The sequence below is a fragment of the Anomalospiza imberbis genome, chromosome 9 (genome assembly GCF_031753505.1).
Source record: "Anomalospiza imberbis isolate Cuckoo-Finch-1a 21T00152 chromosome 9, ASM3175350v1, whole genome shotgun sequence".
NCBI lineage: Eukaryota > Metazoa > Chordata > Aves > Passeriformes > Viduidae > Anomalospiza > Anomalospiza imberbis.
The window spans coordinates 25,494,458-25,508,849 of record NC_089689.1 but is presented as its reverse complement, the minus strand read 5'-3'; the positions used below and the strand labels follow the sequence as shown (position 1 = coordinate 25,508,849).

At 39.2% G+C, this 14,392-nt stretch overlaps 1 protein-coding gene across 4 annotated transcripts in view; it reads right to left on the bottom strand.

Annotated features, from left to right (window-relative positions):
* Window positions 1-14,392, bottom strand: part of OSBPL9 (oxysterol binding protein like 9) — a 58,139-nt gene that overhangs the window by 24,748 nt on the left and 18,999 nt on the right. For 3 of the 4 annotated variants that reach the window (XR_011001755.1, XM_068198724.1, XM_068198725.1), the window contains exon 4: window positions 9,174-9,250. Coding sequence is in view for 3 of the 4 variants with exons in the window: in XM_068198724.1 (XP_068054825.1) it covers window positions 9,174-9,250 (77 nt within the window). In the remaining variant the exon portion in view is untranslated. Of the gene's footprint in view, window positions 1-6,799; window positions 6,923-9,173; window positions 9,251-14,392 lie in introns of those variants that run through there. The other variant, XM_068198726.1, reaches the window with a different exon arrangement.

The window sequence follows — 14,392 nt, the reverse complement described above, 5'->3', positions numbered from 1 at the left end:
TTTAATTACACTGATTAAAGTTTCTCTATAAAATATAAAGGAGAACTCACATTTTTCTGAAGACTGTCTTGTGATTCCATAGCCTTACACTCCAGCTAGGGAAGCCCAAATCATACCCAATGGGATAGCTGCACTTTTCACACTTCAGACAGTATTGCTCAACTCACAGCTCCCTAGCCAAGAACTGCTAAATCTTTTCTTAAATACCTTTGATCTGAAAAGTTCAAAATTATTAGCCCTGGTTGCCCTAGTTCCTGTCCAGCTATAAAGAATTGCATCCTTGTCACTGTATCTGAATTTTGACACTTTGTTGCACACACACCACCAAGGACAATGCATCAGTGCAATGAGAATGATTACTTTTGTATTTTCTTGCTTGGAAACTTGTTTCTCCTAATAACACTCAGAGCACACTTCTGTATAAAATTCCTATCTCTAAACTGACACACCACTGATTTAAAGACCCAAACAAATTCCCACTGGGATACCACATCTTTAATTAGAGGAAAGAAAATAGAGGATTCTTGATGACTTCTGCCTTTGTGCACATATGCTACCAAAACACATTAAAGGTTTATTTATATTAATACCTTTAATGCAAATGGTACTGAGAAACAAACACTGAAGTACACCCAGTACCAAAAATTGTACACTGTAGGATAAACATATACAGGAGGAAAAACCCATGAAGGATAAAGAAGCAAACATCAGCTGTAAAATAACATAATCCTGAGAACATCACAGCAGTGACAACTTTGATCCCAGCCTCAGTATTTTCACCTGTGTTCACAGTGATCTTGAACAGGACAACTTCAAACTGCTGAAACCATCATCTGCTGTTTGAACTGCTGAGGCTCTCAAGAGTCTGAACATGTAAAGATCAACCACTGGGGAAAAACATTTCACATGGAGGAAGATGGCAATCTGTATTTGTAAAATTCCACATCAGTGCAACGTTTTCTTTGGTATTGTTTGCTCTGTCAGAACAGACAATTTCTCTTATTTTTGTATGATACTGGGCCATCATATTAAGAGTTTTATTGATGGCTCTTTAGTGGTGTGAGCATTTTTGTGCAGTAGGGGAATGACTTGCACAATATCCCACACAGCCTAAAACATGAACCCATCTACTGACTGTAGAAAATATTATTCTTTATTCATTTACTGCAGATGGGCGTGCAGATCTTGACAACAGCTCTACAGGAGTATATCTATCCTTACAGATGGGTTTGTAAGCAAATAAGATACTTCACCTGTATTAAGACTGTCAACACCAGCCAAATTTAGAAATAGTGCTGTGAAACGAGGAGGAGGGAGGAGAAGATGAGAAAAAAAGAAACCATTTTGACTATGACAAAAAATAAATTCCAAAAGCACTGAGTTTAACAAGTTATCAAAAAAACTAATAGGCAGTAGGGAGAGTGCTCTCAACCCAGCAACTTTTAATACTTCCTCAAACTAGTTTAAATTACTGAAACTACATCTGAAATAATGTGAAATTAGTATTCAATTTCCTTGTTGAAAATGGAATTGTCTGTACAGCTACCAGCCAGCCTCATCAGTTCTGCAAATGGTCCTGCAAGCTCAGTTAAAAATTCTAGAGGTCAGATTTCATACACCAAACCACACGAACTACACAGGAAATTTCTGCAGAAGATACTATACACAGAAATATAGTTTACAGTGCATGTTTTCTGTATGCTGCATCAAAATGCTGATTTTTATTTCAGTCCTCACTCTGTGACTACTAACATGTAACGATCTAGTATTTTTGGCTTAAAGATAAAATGCCATTCTTAAATTTCAGGCTCTTAGAACTAAGAGAAAAGCTGATCAAAACATTCAGTCTTACAACTGAGCAGACACCCACACAAAACAAAGAGTGAAAATTGTAACCTAAGAAGTTCTATTAGAAAATTAAAGCTTCAAACAATGTAAAGAGAAAGCCATAAAACCAGGTAAAGTGTCAGGCTGAACATAACAGAGATGAAACATGAGAATAATTTTGTAAAGCACAGGTACTTAAAGCTGCAGCACCTCACTAGTTTGCTCTTGAGTAGTTAAAATGAAATTCGATAATCTTCTCAGCAAATTAATTATATGAGATTAGGTTAATAATTTCAGTTCTCACATAGTTTTAGAATTGAAAACCAAAAGATACTTGGAAAAGTTGAAAAGAGCAATACCATAGAACAAACAGTCTGGATAAATAGCAAACAAAATCAATCAGTAATTCAAACCCAGCAGTAATTTAGAGAGAGGAGATACATGAAGTGCACATTTGCATAACAAATGCTTGTTTCTTGATCTTCTGGTCTCTCAAAGCCACAGTAAAGGTAAAATGGGGACCCTTTCTCTCCTTCCCTGCCATGAAGGAAATGAAGCTTCAAAAGAAACAGGTGAGCAGAGTCACTAGAATGGCATTTAACAGCTTGGTAAACTTGTGCATTAGCAATCTGCGCATCTCAACGAGCAAATTTTTATGAGGAACTTGTAAAATACACTGCTCACCTATTCACAGGCTGACAAAACAGGTTCCCTGCAGATATTGTTGAACCTCCACCCTTGGAGGGCAGAGCTCCAAACTCAACTGGATTTGACCTTTGACAACCTGATCTAAAGTACAAGTTTGCCTTGCAGTGAGAAGGTGCTTGGAACAGGTGATCTCCAGACATCTTCTCCAGCTGAAGACATCTTGTAATTCTAAAATAAGTATCTTCAAATTACGGAAAAGAACAGGAACCCAGACTATTTCTGATCTTCAGAAACACACTGACTCTATCTTACTGTCAGTACCTGTCTGAAGTAGTATTACTTGTTTTTCCATTGAGTAACTACATCTATTTGTAAGTACACTTTATTAACCTCAAATAAAGACTCTGTGTTCATGTAAGCTTAAAAGAATTAACAGATGAAATAGCTGCAGAAGGCAGTCATCTAAAAAAATTTTAGTCTGACTACCACCTTCCAAACCAAGAAGTTTGGTGTCAAAACAATTTGATGTCTGACTGCTCCCCACCAAGAAAACTATACTGATAAGAACTCTAGAGAAAAAAGGTACCATAGCATTCTTTCCCTCATCCTCCCTCCCTCCCTCCCACAACTTCTGGAATGTCCCTCCCTTTCAGGACACAGCAAAAGCTTAAGGCCCAGACTCTCCAGGGCACATCTCAATGCCAGTGTTTGCAGGAGGAGGCAGGGCCCAGCAGCACTGACCAGTCTGAGATCAGTGTCCCAGTGGGATCTCTGTGATCCCCAGTGATGTGGAGTGACCACACAGGCTGGCTTTCCTAGGAAAGGGTTTCCATGCTGCTCTCGAGTTGAGTAAACAATTTGCATGCTAAGAGTCCTGCAAAATTATTCCCTTCATACACAATCCTTTTTTTGGAGGAGGTAAACAGAAGGGCAACAACAAAACATAACCTAATTAAAAATACATATTATGAGCCTTATTTTCACTACAGAACTGCTAGCACCAAGGGAGTTTCATGTTGCTTCCTTGTCCTCCAAATTAGAAGTCACACATATCTCTAATGCATTTGTATTCAAAACTTGTCCATGCTGAGAAGTAATTCAGCCTAATTTAAACCAGTTCTTTCAAACTCAGATGGGGTGAAAAGATTGCATCCTCCTTAGAAGAAGCATGCCAGAAAAACTCAAGTATATTTCTCAAATAAAAGCATTACAATAATAGCTTTCCTGGGGGAGGAAGGCAGAAAACTGCACAAAGTGGAATTTCTTATCTTTTTGAAGACACTACTTCTACATTCTTCATCTAATTAGGTTTCCAAATCCAACAAAAAATTCCAGTGTAAGTTAGTTTGAAGGAGTGAATAAGAATGTTTTCCTTTCATCCACAGTATCTCATCAGAAACATATCCCCTGCCTGCATGCTTGATTTTGATGAGCTGGACATTGCCTGTAAGGACCACTGATAAAAAATTGAAGAAAAACAAGAAATGAACTTGTAAGCCACTAAACAAGGGCACTTTGGTGGCAAAAAAAAACCCCTATATTTTTCCTCTGCTAGATTTTTATGCAATATTTGAAGCTCAGAATGTAAGTGTTTGAAAACAAATATATAGGTTGTAGAAAGCATACGACCCTTCCAAACAGAATATTGCAATTCTTACAGGAAAAAAAAAAGGTTCTACTCTGCAAAACACAAAATGCTTAGCAAAGACTGTGTACATGTAGATACTATCAGATCTTCAAGGAGAACAGAAAGTTCAGAAGACAGAAACATTTACACACTGATGTAAAATTGTGTCTTTAAAGCACAGGTTACAATTCTGAAACCTCACAAATAGGAAGTATATCTTAGAGTCCCATTTCTTTACCTTTATAATCTATAATCAGTGCAGATAATGCACATAATACACGTGCACAAGGGCATTCAGGCACATTTCTGATTATTTCATTAGCAAAAGCTGAAAAGGGCAGCATGGCTACCAACCCTATGCCCTCCCCCTAGCACTTGGAAAACATCTACACTGGATATAGTCTTAATCTAAAAGAGCCTGGTTTTAGTTTTATGCAAGAATTCTTGACTCACAAAAGAAGCAGCACTGAAAAGCCAGTTAATAACAATATAATACACTTTAGAGTGTAATATACTTAACACACACGACAATTTTACTCTACCTTGTGCTCTTGCTCACAGCTTTAGAAAGGTCAGAAAAAATCCTGGTGAATGTGATACTAAGTGAACTGCTACTATCAACATTTCATAAACACTTTGCACCAGCACAAATGAATGGGAAACAAATCAGTTCCCCTGCTGTTTACTCTGGCCTTCACTCTGCTCTTTATTTTGAGTCAGCATAAGCATTTACCTTGTCACATAAACAACTCAATGTGGAAACTAATCAGGGTTAAAAATAAATGCAGAAAGAGAGAGCAGCAAAAATAGCAATTTTAAGTTCCAAATTCTACCCTTTTGCCATACTGCCTCTTCCCTTTTCCTAGGAGAAGTAAGACAGGACTGCTTCCAGAAGCAGCATCAACGCCTACATTTTGGTGAAGCCATTGTGTAACTCAGTGTTTAAACCTCTGTATCTACTCTTCACAACAGCCAGCATAGACCCACTTACTAGAATCAAGTTTTCTTATCATTTGCTACTTAGGAAGTAAACATCTTTGTTTAAATTATGGAATTATCAACCTACAAAGCAATTAATTTTCACTTAATTCCTTTCACTTTAATGATGGTTAGAAATGGCCCACCTTAATAATTTCAGTTCCTTTGTCTCTACAGAGGCCACTTAGAGGCTTAAGTAGTTTCGTGTAGATCAAATAAGGAAGTTACTGTGTTCCTAAAAGACATGAGCTATCCACTGTAACTCACAAGACAATTCCGGAGCCAAATTCCACTGCCCAAAAGTACTTGTAACACGAGGGTGCTGCCAGGGTGTACTTGACAGACAGCAAGGAAAGCAGGACAATTAGAAGCATGTCCTGTCTGAATGGGACTGCTGGTTTATATAAAATGCTGCTGAGGAACTGAAGAAAATGTGAGATAACTTATCTCCCAACACAAACGTGAAACTTTAGCCACAACATGCCTTCACCCCATGCACACCCTCCCCCTTCGGTCCTGTGGGTATGAGGCAACTGCTGTGCTGCCACTGCAAAGCCACAGGCCTGCTAATGCCACAAGAGTAAAAGTTTGGGGGGATAAAGGGAAAAACTCGGCGGGGTTCAGAATGGCATTTCCAGTAGTATCACACCATCTGTTCAATGACTTTTCCATAGACAAAGCTAATACTAGAACTACTACGTGTATTTTTAGTAATTAATATAAATGCATACAAAAACACAACACACTTCAGTTTCAAAATTCAAACAAATCAGGCTTCAAGTGTATCTGAAATGTTTCCTCCCTATTGTTGTTCCCCTTGGATACCACATTACTAATTGTCAGCCCTCTGGACAGTTTGAGTCCCTTTACACATTCTGTGTATTTATGACTCAATTCCTTGACTGTCGCTCACTTTAGGCTTGGGGGGGAGGGCGGCAGAAGTGTGTTTTATCCTGTGTTTCAAAAACACTTCCATTATAAATAGTGAAGGACAGCACAGCAGAACATTTAGATAAAAATAAAACCAGCAAGATTAATCAGACTAGAGAAAACAAAGACACCACTTCACCTCTCCACCTCGCATTAACTCGTAATCCTTCCTGATTTGGTTCACACAGCACACGAACCACCTGGGGTATGGTACAGTTTCTGACAGCTCAGATGAGTTTTTGGTACAGTGAAGTCAGCTCAAAGTCTGACTTTCAAACTTGAACACTCCTGTACCAGCACAGGCAGACTGAAAAGATTCAGAAAAGATACAACATTTTGGGCAAAATCAGACGCCTAAAGGTTTTAAGTGACTGTGAACCACGTGTTTAGTCAGCGACAGAAACTAAGAACCTAAGAAAATGCCTTTACAGAAAATAATCTCTGCCGCGGCACTCAGACCCCGCCATCCCGCTGAGCCAATAATCCCCAAAGAACCCATCTGACTGTTTTGCCCGAAGGAAGAGGAAAGCGAAAGAACATCAAGTGCGTGAAACGCCGTTCTGTTCACAGGCTACCGAAGCCAAGGCGTGTCTGTGTATCCGGACAGCAGAATCCCTGCGGGCACACGGGACCTGGCGCCGCTCGCTGCTGCGCGGAGCCGGAGCCACCCGGGCGCTCCGCGGCCCCGCTCCCGCCCCCGCCGTGCCCGGGCGGGGCAGGGCAGCGCCAGCCGCCAAGGGCTGCCCCGAGGGACACCCGCAGCCCCGACCCGCGGCCCCCCGTACTCACACCGGCCATCCCTCGGTGCTACGAGCGCAGCGGAGGAGCGGGGCTGGCCGCCCGCCCGCCGGGCCCCGGCAGCGCCGCCTCCAGCGGGGCGGGAAGGGGCGGGATGGGAAGGGCAGGACCCCCGGCCGCGGCCCCGCCGAGCGCGTCACGGACACGGCGGACGGAGATTGGAGCGGGGGCGGCCCGGCCCCGAGAGCCGCGGCCCGGGGAGGGAGGGGGAAGCCCGGCAGGGCCGGGCCGGGCCGGCCATGGAGGCGCGGGGATGTTTCTGCCGCGATCCACCCCGCGCTCGGCCCCGCGAGCATCCCCCCAGACTGCGGCCTCTGTTCGTTCGGCCCCCGCGTCCCAGCGGGGAGGGTGAACAGAAGGAACACCACGCTCCTAAGCCATGAAAGAAAGAGTTTTGGGCAAGGAGGTGCAGTCGTTTCATTCGTTCATTTCGTGTTTCATTCTTAAATCGGTTCAGCAGCTCCCGTGGCAATCCTTGGCAGTTCCTGAATGGGGGTGAAAGTGAACACTACTCCACCGACTCCACAAACAAGGGCCAGAGGCTAAAAGGTGACACGACCCGTACACTGAAGAAGGTTCTTTAAAATGACTGGTGAGCACACAGCAGTGGCCCACAGAGTATTACATTCAACGGTGAACATATTTACAAGGATGGAGGATGTGTTTCTTAGTACTCAATTCTGTTTTTTTAATTATTCCCTCAAATATTACTAGATAAGTTACTAACTTGGGCTTTTTTTTTTCCTAAATATGCCTTATTTGTTTGAAAATCTCCAGGAATGTGAACAGTTATGTAATGGGAAATAGTTCCATTATTAGCTGCTATCATGAAATCTATTTCCATCAATATAACTACACTCACAATTTCTAGAGAGCATGGAAGTGTACATTTTGATAAAATCAATGTATATTCTGGTGTTTCATTCCTTGACTCTGTTTCTCCATGTCATAAAAAGTCTTCCAGGTGGAGAAAACAGCAGAGATTCCTTTTCCTTCATTTTAGACCCTAAACAGAACCACTCACATTAGCCTATTCACTTTCTAAGCTGAGAATGGGGAAAGAGGCATCCCTTGGGAAGGAGCTCAGCCCTTCTACATCCACATATTGCTCCCTAGGTAATCCCTGTCTCCTCACATCCACTGCAGAGTGGGGTTCTTCAGCCCTTGGTCAGCTACTGTGTCCAGATGGAGAGATTACTTCTAACATATCCATGGCACAGTAGGAGGGGTAAAAAGCTGATTGTCGAATGGGAATTTTTATCCAGGGGTCTGCTGTTCTCTAAAAATTTGTCATGGTCTTTAATAGATGAAAGAAGGTTGAAACTCACTGTCTAACAGGTAAATTGACTGAGATAGTACAAGGGTCTAAAGTTGAATGGGTCAAATTCAGGCTTGTTCTAACCCTTTAGATTGGGCAAATGTCATCTAAATCAGTCTTCATAAGCTTCTCTTTATGTGATATTGGAGATTTTACTTTATCTTTCTTCACACTGAATCAAATGTTAAGAGACCTAATTCTCTTGCCATACTACAAAAGCACAACCAAAGCTTTATTTAACACAAATAATGAACACCTGCTTTAAGATTTCTACACTGTCACCAGACACCTATATGGTACAAACCAAATCCCTTTCATGAGAGTTTGGGTTTCTCTCCAGGGCCAAAAAAAAAAAATGCTCAGCAAATCTTATAGACATATCCAGCTCTAGACTATCACCAGAAACTGATCTTAGATCATAACACCACAGAGTATCCAGAGCTGGAAGCGACCCACAAGGATGACATAATCCAGCTCCTGGAACTAGGTAACTAAAGCTAAGAACCATCCTCAATCCAACCATCTGTTTTTAGAACCAGAAAACGACTGATACCCAGCTTACACAGAGATATCCAGCTTCAAACAAGCTATTTATTATTTTTGTCATCCAGAAAGAGGTTCAATGCTGCTGTCTCATTTTAATTTCCAAATTAGGTGGTATACAAGCACACAAGAGGCTTGACTCAAAAAGGACTCCTGGTTTTAAGCAAAAAAAACAACAAAAAACCCCAACAAAAACCCAAATTAAATGTACAACAATAAATCTAGAACCTTACCATAAATATACATTATAAATATGAGTTAATGATAACTATATATATTATAAATGTGAGTTAATAAAGTGTCATTCTGACTTTTCATTATAGTAGGACAAGAAAAATATGACAGACTCAAACCTAAACAGATGTTTTACTATATCCAATTGTATAGGTCATAGAACAGCCAGATTTATACCGGATGAGTTGGATATTAGCAGTCATGCCACTGTATTTCATTGCTTTGAAAAAAAAAAAAGCAAAACAAGTGAAAACTGAAAGTGAAACTTGCCTGAAGTTGGAGGGTATGGCGGAGGATGGTGTCCTCTAAAGCATGGATCCACTTCTCCCTCTCATCTGCATCTCGAGCTGAAAAAAGTATTCATAAGATATTGTTCAATTACATACAGTCTTATATACTAAAAGGCATAGGCAAACAGATCTGATGTCCACACTAAATATGGAAATTAATCACACTGTCTTTGTTTATCACCAAGCACATAATTCCACATTAATATCCTGCTGCTTCTTCTGTGATTACAGCTCTGTTCTTTGTCCAGCTTTAGGGGAAGACATGCAAACAGAGTTTGCACAGATATTCCTCATTTCATTAAGTAATTTTTAAATTTTCTTATTTACAAGAAAATTGCCTGTAAGAAATTATCCAGTAATTCTACTTCAGTGTGGACATAGTAACTTTCAGGTATGGATTCATAATACAGGACAAACACCCCTAACAGGTCACTGGTGTGAATAATGAAGCACAAAGAATAATCTTAAACATTAAATTGAAGAAAATCCTACTCCAAAACTGCTTTCTTTCCCCCCTATCCTCAGTACAGACATGCCACCTTTAAATCACTAGTCTGAAAGAGTTCCTTGCTGTGCTCTAGGAGTACTTAAAAAAACAAAGGAGCAGAGTCAGTGGACTCCAGGTAAAGAAAGAAGGGAAAATTCCAGAGGCATTAAATAGACTGTAAACAAACTGGCCTGTAAATGGATTGAGAACAGTTATTACCAATTGTTTCTAGTTCCTCATTGAAATGGAAGATATTAAAAGAAACAGGAAGCCTGCTAGAATCTAGCACCTATTATGAATCAGCGAACTGAGATTTCTATCTCACGTATTTTTAAGGAGTTCAGAGGAAATATCCTTAGGTTATAGTGAAATGTAGTCTCCAGCTCAAAATACTTTGTTTCAATGTTCCCTTCCTCACCCTTTTGTTTCCATTGCTTTTATTTTTTGGAATTCTGCAGCTTAAACCTATCAGTACTTAAAAATGCCCCAAGTCTTCTGAATATGTAGATTTTTCTAAACTCCCCAAAGATAACCCTACCAATTTAAAGATAAACATACTGCACTGTTTACTTCAGCATATATACGCTAATTATCTCAAGTTAACAAAACCATCAGGAGAGAACTGACAATGTATGTGTTTGTGAGAAATAATTAAGAATGTATTTTCAATACATAAGCTTGCTCAGAGCCTAACTGATGAGGTGGCCTCACAAATAGTGGGACAAAATTTTCACTAGACACAATGTAAAAGATTGAAATCTATCTACTTTTTTTCCTAAAAATACACATTTTTCCAATCTACTACAAGTCAATCCTTAGTCACTGTTATTTTAAAATAGTAGAGTATGATCAATTGCCAGAGGTATTTTGACCACAATACCATTAACCTGAACAAATTAAAACTAGACATAAGGAAAAGTGGCTACCAAACTGCTTTCAGATGCACAGAGAAAGTGGAAGAAGTTCAAGCAATTAAATGTTACTCAGAAGAGCAGATGACTTTCCTGCAGGAAATGCAGCAAGTATTAAGAAGTTGGATATGCCTCATTAGAAAGAACTTCTAACTTACGGGATTCTTCTTCCTGGTGATCCATATTTGAACTGAGAAGCTGAAGCAAGCACTGAGGACAAGTTCATACTGCAGTGAAAGCAGACAGGATGGAGGACAGAGGCCCTGTGAACTCCCTCCAGTGACTGCATTACACTAAATACATTTTGCAACATGCAAATTGCAGCTCTTCTTTTCACATTCTGTACACACATGCACACACAAACACTGTTCTTTTTGCACAGCATTACACCTTAACACTAATTTCAATTACTGAACTAGGCAACTAGAATCAATTTTAATGCTTATTAGTTTCTTTGGTTCTGCTTACCAAAACCAGGCTCCTTGGCCTAGTCCTGCCAGACATATCAATCAAGTTTATTCTTCCTATACTATTATAATTTATAGTTTATTCTTACTATACTATTCTTCCAGTCACCATTAAACATATATAGTTACCTGTGTCATTAATCTATCAGTATTTGAAATGTCTCAGTGCTTTAAATTTTCAAACGTGTCCAAAAGAACGGCGGTTAGCATCATTTCAATGTGTGTAAGGTTTCTCGGGTTTGTTTTCTGTTTCTCTGTGGTGTTTTTTTAATCACCATCTCCTAGTCCCAACAAACTATCTTATTGGGAAACTGGGGTACAAGTCACTGAGGAGCTATTAAGTAACTCATGAGATACAAACATCCTATGTTGAAGGGTTTTTCCCCACGATTATTTAAACTAAAAAGGAAACAATTAAGCTGCAGACCAGTGAATTAATCCTTGTGTTGCAGCAGGATTCCTGTGATCTTCCATACTGCCAGCAAAAAGAGGTCACGGTATTAGTTAAATACTGATCTTAATATACAGTAGCCCATTAACAAAGGTTATCACATTCTGACTTGTATCTGAAACCTCACCAGAACAGAGAGCCCTTACAGCAGCAGGGAAGACCCAGAAATCAACTAATCCATACAGTTCCAAAATGAAAATGACTTTCCCATGCTCATTAATAAACTAAATTTTTGAAACTTCTGCTTCTTCAATGACCCCTTTACAGCTCTCTCTACCAGGGCTCAGCAGAGGGGGGAAAAAGCTGGTCTTTTTCCTCATATATTAGACATTGCAATCTTCTGGCATAACATGATCAATCCTTAGGGAGCACACATGAATCTCATCAATCCTGCTACTTAGAGAAAGTTTTGGGCACGATAAATCCAAGAACACTGCCATAAGACTGCTTACTGCATGGAAACACAGCATCAAAACCTTTTAAGCACTCTCTGTTCAGGACACTGGTTTAATTTCAGACCGTCTATCATCAACATCAGATCCTCCTGGCTCTCCTCCCTAGACTCTAAAGAAAACCACGGAGAAAACCAGCAGGATGCAGTTTTTAGGAAAGCAAGATGCAAGAAAAGTTATATTAAATCTAATCAAAATGGCTGCTGTGAGATTAGGTACAAGTAAAAGCTCCCTAATGGTAAAAGCAATTTAGAACTGAGCAGCTGCCAAAAGATCACTGATGAAAAAAAAAATCAATGGGAACATTCAAAAAAGAGATTAGTTGGCACACTCAGAAAGAATTTATGGGAAAAATCTAAACACAATGGTCAGAGATCATTATCTACCCATCTGTAGGGAAAGCTAAATATCCAAGCTGTTTTTCATTTAAAGAACTCAACTTTGGTCAAAGAAAAAGCTCTAATACCTTTGCACCTAAGAAGGTTGTGATGCACACCATCTAATATCCACTCTGTACCTGCAGATGCTTTCTTCAACAGGTAGGGACAAGAATGCTCTGCTCATTAGTCCTTGCCTCAATTACCCTGAAATCACTCCAACTTTTCCATTATTTGATCAGGCTACATTTTAAAGTTAATCCCCTCCTCAATTCCTATGTGAAAGCTACTCCAGAATTTGTTTCTGACAAAACATTTGGGATAAGGCAATTCTTATCTAGTCCAAGGAATTACACTGGTGTGCTTATACAAAAATAGAGGAGTGTTATATGGTGCCTCCTGGCACAAAACTTCTAAGAAGAGAAGAAGGGCAAGAGAGATAAACAAGTTGTTTTTCCCCAGGCTGATTCTAGAATAACAGCATTACAAAAAAACAACTAGAAACACTGAAGGACACCTGGACATGAGAAAAATACCGGACACTTAACAAACATAAAGGTGGTTCTTAGTCTGAGGGGTTAATGCAAGTGTTACCTGGTCAGCTGAAATTCAAATTGTGCTAGAGCATTTAACTATCCACAAAAATAGCCATGCTATGCCTGCAGTTGAGAGGGCACTAACAGTGTTTTTCTCTTAAGTGCTAGAATTCTAATTCAGTTTTTACTGCAATTTAATAGTGAACACTTGCACGTGAAAGAAGCTAAATCCACACAGAGCTGCATAATCACTGCTGTGTGCAAGAGACTGGAATCATTAATGGCTGAAACATTGCAATTTACTGTGATTATGCCAGTTAAGCTATTTTTACTTTTTATTCCCCTAGTAGAATTAGTATTTATGAGCTAGATTACAGTTGTTTCCGTATGCCTAAGCCCTCACTCCTCTGTGTCTATGGTGTATCCTTTGAAAGACACCTGTATAATTTACTGTGACATCTCAGGCATATCTAAGACAAGCACAGGGTACTTAACATGATCACAGTCCTATTTATGACTACTTCAGAGAAACACACTTGAAAAGTATGTCATTTATTAAAGTGAGTTTTAATATGGTATTTTTTTAATGTGCATTTTTGGTGATCTGTCTGGTTGAGCTTATTCCTAAGATATTTTCACATCAATCTTATATTAAAAAAAAAAACTGAACTCTTTCCTAGATGAAGTCCAAAGAAAGAAAAGCAATTATTTGATCAAAGAGAAAATTATAGAATGAAAAAGGTACTAAATACAAGAATTACTGCTTCTACTGAAGAATATCTGTAACTCTGAAAAATTGTGGTTTAAAATTCCCTTTTTTTATGAAATTGTCCTTTATCTCTGAACTTTCCAAACTGCTAAATCAGATATGTCAGGGATTTTAAAAAGTTCTGTTCTATGAGGATAAGAAGTCAAATGAAATGCAACTACATTAGATGCTCTCAGCCTCTATTAATTTTCCAAATAGAGAATAAATTTTATAATTTAGAGTTCCTATAATATTTACTTTGCTGTGGAGAGATTATATGTGTTTATATAACATATACCAAATGTTAAAGTACAGCATAAAACAGATTACTTTTTCCAGCCTAAGCTTGATAGCATCTGAAGATTAGATATAAACAAGTTTAACAACTCTGCTCCATGATACAGCATTTACCACCAGCATTTCTAGGTCATGCACAGCAGTACTTTGAAGACAGAATACACACAAAATATATCACCTCAGAATCTGCATACTGGTGCTTATTTTTGTGTGTGTGTGTGCATCTACATGGGCATTAGGATGAAAAAAAACCTGAAGAATTAGTGAAAAAAAATTACTAGATTACTTATAAAACCACCATACTGTCACAAAAAGAAATGCATATTTTATTTTCACTGACTGTGACCTACTTACAGGCAGAACTCAGCAAGAAGAGTCTATTACACCCACTGAGTCAATAGAGTCAATTATGCAGCCTTTATTCTGACAGAACCTCCACTGATTTGTATGCAAAATTCCTGTATTTTCTCAGC